At 39.0% G+C, this 6,790-nt stretch overlaps 1 protein-coding gene across 1 annotated transcript; it reads left to right on the top strand.

The window, feature by feature from the left end:
• The first annotated feature begins 3,695 nt into the window (after positions 1-3,695).
• On the top strand, positions 3,696-4,680 carry LOC101518345 (olfactory receptor 10G6). The gene has a single exon (XM_004597688.3). It carries the CDS (start codon positions 3,737-3,739, stop codon positions 4,670-4,672), a length of 936 nt encoding a protein of 311 aa, XP_004597745.2. The 5' UTR covers positions 3,696-3,736; the 3' UTR covers positions 4,673-4,680.
• The last annotated feature ends 2,110 nt before the right edge of the window (positions 4,681-6,790 follow it).

Genomic DNA, 6,790 nt, shown 5'->3' with positions numbered 1-6,790 from the left:
TTATTTAGAATCATTGGTTTTATAACTGTGTTAAAATCTGTCCTCAGTGATAATGGGTGAGATATCATTCTCCCCAGTTTGTAGCTGAGAAATCTGAATCCAGAGAAAAGGAAACAATTGCTGGATCCTGATGAAGTGCATGCTCCCAGTAGACCCCTATGCCACTGGGACACTACTGAACAACATAGTAAACTTCCTTATGGAATATTGGCAGTTCATCCTTTGCTGTTAACAAAGCCCAGTGCAACTTACTCCCATCGACATTAATGGTCCCTGAAGAATGAAGTAGAAGTGATGTCAGCCAGCCTATCCTCACATATGCTGGGAAGAATGGGAAGAAAGATTCTGTTTGCCAGAAAGTCAGATTACACAAAAAATCTCACACGGCCAACAGCTTCAGGAAGATGATAAAGCAAGGGGGATAGGTGAGTCCGAGAAGTCTAATACGAAGAGTACAGTGACATGAGCAAGAGGGAGCCTGTCAAGAAAGTAGACCAGGCAGTCTACTGAGCTGCAAGGATTAATGCCCTGGAGAGCAAAGAGCAAGCAGAAGCTGAGACAAGCGCAGGCACTGGCTGCACAGAAGTGTCCAACCCAGCTAGCAGAACCACAGGGAAGCCTGCAGAGGGAGGTGGGTGTACTGGGAACGCTCCTGTGATAAAAGCAGTGTGTGGCAGATGCTGGGAGCAGAGAAGGAGTGTGAATTCTCCTGGCAGCATAATGCTTGAAAAATATGTAGAGGGAGGGCCAATTTACCTGCTATGTTTCTTTGATCCAAATGGATTTTAGGGTCAACCTGAAGCCAGCATCAGTTCACACAGGATTTGCAATGCTCAAATGAAGGTAATACATGGGTACTAATCGTACTTCTCCCCCAACACTTCCTCTGAAGTTGTTTCTTTTCTTCCTACACCAACAAATATAACATAATTCATAACGTAATGTATACAACAAATCACTAGAGCAGTTTTAATTATTAACAGACAAACCAAAGCCATTCTTCTGTTCTTCTGGGTAAAGCAGCGTTTCTCTATAGAGAGAACAGTATAAAATATAAAATTAAATAACAGCTGAAATACCAAGGCAGGAAAGAGGCAAGGCAAAAATATAGTATAGAATGTAATTGTTACAAGGCATAAAACCAACTTTCTTGATGTGAGAACAAAAGTTAAATATAAATTGATATAGATACAAAAGATACCGTCATTTCCTTTGTGGTGGAACTTTATAACCAACATCCCTCTTTTTTATGAGAAACTGAGACTGAAATTTTAAGAAATATGTCTCCAATTATATCAACATCACTACCTATAATGATGATGATCTAAGAACTAAAATTCTTCTAATTTGGGTAGCCATATCTGCCTAATAATATCCTGCAGTCAGTGGCTACTTGGCATATAGACACAGGGAAATGCTTTGCTCAGTACTATTTCAGAATTTTCTCTGAGAGGTATACTACAACCTTGGGATGTGTAGAAAAATAAGACAGCATCCCAGGAGGAACTCACAGCTTCATGATCAAATCAGGCACACACAAGGTAAATGCCAACTTGCTTGTGCTATGCTTAACATAAAAGGTGCAAATAATGTATATGAAGGCTACAAAGAAAGCATGACCAATTAGAGGAAAGGGGGAAATGGTATTACTGAGCAAGATAACATCTGAAAGGACTCTTGGAGAATTAGAACAAATGTGGTAAATATCAGAAGAGCAATTGGGAAAGGAACAGGGGAAAATATTAGTGCAGTTTGTGGAAGTAAGTGTTGAAAGGAAGCTAGAGTTATGTCAACTCTGGAGTTTGAGGCTCTCTGTTCCATTTAGCTTGGATTTTCTACCAGATCCATGCAATACTCAAAGATAAAAATCCGGAAAGCACATAGTGTAGTTCCAAGAATTGCTTCATTTTGTTTTTCAAAGCAGATTTTATATATCCAGTTTGAGAGATTATTTTTTAAGATTTTTTTATTTATTTATATAAAGAAAGAACTTAGCACTGAGGAAGATAGCTTCTGACCACTAAAGGTCATTGGGAGGCTAAGAAAAGAGATACATGACCAACATCCACACAGAGCTGCAGGCAGGGCTCCACTGTCCACCAGGTGTCCAACAGGAAGCCTGGTAGCCTTGAAAACCCTTCTGAAGGATTCGGTGCTGCCTTTGAGTCTTGAGTTGGGCATACCATTTTGACAGTAGTCTCTGGTTTGTAAATAGGCCGTTAGAACAAATGCTATTGGAAGGAGGTAATATTAGTAGGAACCTCTCATGGCCCTGGTAGAAGAGTTCTGGAGCCACAGCCATTCTCCTGATTTCTCACTTTGCAGATTTCTCTGTCATCCCCAGTAGTTATAGAAGAGGCTCTTGCTGCTGTTTCAAATGTAAGGGTTCTAGTCTGCTGTTGAACAATCATTGGAAGCCACCGATTCACACAATGCAATGTGTGAATTTGTTTGCAAATGTTGGAGTGCAAAAACATTCGATGGGAATTATTAGCTTGTGTCTGTTGAGTCCTGCTGTGAATTATGTGAATGGATTACTTTCATCCTTTTTTTGTTCCTATGAGCTAGGCATTGTTATTGTTCCTATTGTATGTTATTATAGAACAAGCAAAAAAAAAAGAAGTAGATTGCCAATATAAAGATTGCCAATGAGTGTTAATGGAAGTGAGATAATTTTATATTAATCCAGTAAGACTTCAGCAGCCATTCTCTTAAGAGGAAATAAAAACAGTCCTACTCAAATAAAGGATGGATGGATGGATGGATGGTTGGGCAGATGCACTGTGTATATTCAGAAGAAGAAGAGATAATAACGGGTTCTTTGGACTAGAAATTTTGTAGTTTCACTCTCTTAAAGGATTTTAATTAGCATGTGCATTCCATAGAACTCTTGAAAATAGATATTTCTAGCTAATACTTTAAGATTCTGCAATTGGTAATATTAAGTTCAGTGTGCAGTCCAAACCTAACGTATTTTTAAAATATGCAGCTTTCGGTTGGTTACACTAAGATAAGGAATTATCATGATTCTTACATTTTTAGAATATAGCTTAAAGATAACATAACTCTAATAAACAGATTTTAGATCAAACTGCAGAACACTTGTCCTTACTAATCTTTTGATTTACTTAAGCTTCATATAATTCCATTTCTAACTAACAAAGTTCTATGTGGTTTGTGCATCAGTTGCCTGAGTTATGCATAATGGTCTCCATGCATCTGCTGGAAAAATGTTCCATGACCCCTAGTGTATGCCTGAAACCATTAAGTACAAAACCCTAAAGAGACTTTGTTGTTCTTATGCATAGATACCTATGATAAAGTTTAATTTATGAATTAGGCTTAGTAAGAGATTGGCAAAAAATTTCTAATAAGGTAGAACAATTACAATAATATACTATAATAAACATCATGTAAACATAGTCTTTCTTGAAACAATCAGGTATTGTTTGTGGACTATGATTGACATGGGAAACTACAGATAACAGAGGGTGGTTGCTAAACACACAGTCTGGTACCTCTTACCTTGGAGACAACAACTGTTTCCTGGAACAGACTTCAGAATCAAGAGCTGGGGAGAGGATGAGGAGAGAATGATGAAAGAGAGTGTGACAGAGAGAGTCTTTTTTGCCCATGTTTAGAAATGACTTAGAATGAATGTTCCTGGCTGAATGTTTTAATTGAGTCTAGAGTCATCCTTCTACTCCTTCTTTTGGCAGATGTGAACAACGAAGAAATGCAAAGTGGCAATCAGACTTCTGTGTCTCACTTCATTTTGGTGGGTCTGCACCACCCACCACATCTAGGGGTACCACTCTTCCTAGCTTTCCTTGTCATCTACTTGCTTACTGTCTCCGGCAATGGGTTGATCATCCTCACTGTGTTGCTGGACATCCGACTCCACCGCCCCATGTACTGGTTTCTATGTCATCTCTCCTTCTTGGACATGACGATTTCCTGTGCTATTGTTCCCAAGATGCTGGCTGGCTTTCTCTTTGATAGCAGGGTTATCTCCTTTGGAGGCTGTGTAATTCAGCTTTTTTCTTTCCATTTCCTAGGCTGCACTGAATGTTTTCTTTACACGCTCATGGCGTACGATCGCTTCTTAGCCATTTGTAAGCCTTTGCATTATGCTACCATCATGACCCGCAGTATGTGTAACTTCTTGGCTCTGGGCACCTGGTTTGGAGGGACCATCCACTCACTGTTCCAAACAAGTTTCATATTCCGTCTGCCCTTCTGTGGCCCAAACCATGTTGACTACTTCTTCTGTGATATCCCTGCCATGCTGCGACTAGCCTGTGCTGACACCACCATTAATGAGCTGGTCACCTTTGTAGATATTGGCTTCCTGGCACTCACCTGCTTTATGCTCATCCTCACTTCCTATGGTTACATTGTGGCTGCCATCCTGCGAATCAAGTCCGCAGAAGGACGCCGCAATGCCTTCTCTACCTGTGCTGCCCACCTCACTGTTGTCATTGTTTACTATGTGCCATGCACCTTCATTTACCTGCGCCCTGGCTCACAGGAGCCACTGGATGGGGTGGTAGCTGTTTTCTACACTGTCATCACTCCCTTGCTTAACCCCATCATCTACACACTTCGCAACAAAGAGATGAAGGCAGCATTACGGCGGTTGGGAGGCTTCAAGGAAGTGCAGCCTCAATGACTCCATGCAGCACATGACACTAGAATGTAGGGCACTGGAGGAGACACCAAATAATGGGAACATTTTAAGACACACAAAAAATAACACACAGAAAAAAGGAGAATTCCTAAGAAGAGATGTCGGAGCCTGGAACGCTCACATTCTAACCTGCTCCCAAAAATGCTTTTTTATGTCTTTCCCCAGCACCAATGACAATCCATATCAAAGCCACTCAACAAGGGTATCTCCTTGCAGAAAAGACCCAAGATGAGTAGAATATTCATGCAAAGGCAATGTTGCTCTGTGCATCCATGTATATGACTGCTATTGTGTCTAATCTCTTTATAAATCATAAATTAATAAAGCCAAATCTTTATATATCATATGAAACTAATCTAAGTTGATCTTGACAAGAGTTCTGTGGTCTGTTTTCATGCTCACGTAACTATAAAGAAACTAAAGTTCAAGAATATCAGTAGTTTTCCCAAATTTCCAAAAATTATAGAAATGAATTGAATTTGAAGTAGAGGATTTGAATTAGAGGGTTCAGTTTCTTCTTTCGTGAGGTGTTCATTTCAGGTGTACTTCACCATAACCTGAGCAATCTGTTCTTCTGAGGCAGCACCAGGTTCCGCTTTGATAAGATTTAGAAAGGCATAACAATAAGCTTCCTTGTTCTGGATGTGTACACTGAGGGTCCTAGAAGCTCCCATGGATGCTGTTAAAAATGCAGTAGAACTTATGTGCTACTACACTCTTGACATTTGTCACACAGTTTTTCAGTATTAGTGTTGGGTAAATTTGGATGAAGCATAGACCTATTTACAAGAAGATGAGCAGTAACCAAGACTCACTCTGATGGCCATTCTTGTATGTTCCCAGAGTCTAAGTGGGAGTTCTTCACTCTATGGGTCCCTGAATGTTGTAAAAAGGCTTTTATTGATGCACCAAAAGTACATGAGCAACTATTGCCCAAGACGGTCACCATATTCCCCAAATTCAATTCCTACTGTTAAGAAACAGAGAGGAAATGGAAGGTATATTAATTTTATGCACAAGAAACTCTCTGTGAAGTGAGTGCCATTGCTGAGTTTTCTCACTATTCTCTCTAACAAAGCAAGGATGCAAGATTAAACATTAAAATACATGTGATTAGACAATGTAATACAAACCAACACAAATTGATTCAGCATAATCTGAGAATCATGTCACTGTTGTTGATGCCAAATAAATAAGAAAATGAACTTATGTGTGATTCTTGCAACCATAAATGATTGAGAAATAATTTTTTTTAATTTAATGCACAATAAGCATTGTTCAGTAAAACAAGAAACTATGTCAGTTGAATTTATAAACTTGACTTTCAGTATAATGCTGTATAGTTCATGGTTTGAAGAAATTAATAAAATATAATCTGTGATGGAATGAATATAAACCCCTAAAGGCAATGCTGTTTTATCTGGTGAAGAGAAATAAACTACCTTGACAAAAGTTACGAACTCTGCTGGGTAAACATACAAGACTGCAATGCTATGGACAGCTGAAACCCCAATGCATAAAGGGAAGCAAAATTGGGCAAAAAAGGCCCTGGAGTTCAGAACGTAGTCAACTGGAAGTGAGAAAACCAGCCCAGGTGACCTGTCTTCTCATCAGGCCCAATGACAGATCATCACGCACAAAAATGAAGCAACCCATAACACAAAACCTCATAACATGTTGTTTTCCTTTAACAGAGAAATATTACATGTGTTTTATTAATTTACATTAAAAAACTACTTAGAAACACAAAGCAATAAATTTTTATTTCATTCTCTATCCATAGTTAAGCTATAGCTCTAATAGGTTGAATTCACTTGAAGTTTCACTCCAGAAAAGCAAATTACACAGAATAGGATCTTTTGTTCACATTCACCTCTTAAGACATTATCTACTTTCTTCAGGACACATGTTGCTAACTTGAAGACTGAAAGTAACATAGTTTCTAAGTAATCTTACTTTTTTTAATAGTGAATTTTATTTATTTCTATGAAAGTCAACACTACTACGAGAGAAAGACAGGAAGTCTTCCACCTGCTGGGTCACTTCATAGAGGCCACAAAGACCGATGTGGGATCCAGGAGCTTCATCCAGGTTTCCTAG

Source organism: Ochotona princeps, chromosome 4, assembly GCF_030435755.1.
Source record: "Ochotona princeps isolate mOchPri1 chromosome 4, mOchPri1.hap1, whole genome shotgun sequence".
Classification (NCBI taxonomy): domain Eukaryota; kingdom Metazoa; phylum Chordata; class Mammalia; order Lagomorpha; family Ochotonidae; genus Ochotona; species Ochotona princeps.
Note: the sequence above shows the minus strand (reverse complement) of the source record. Positions and strands in the feature narration are given on the sequence as shown.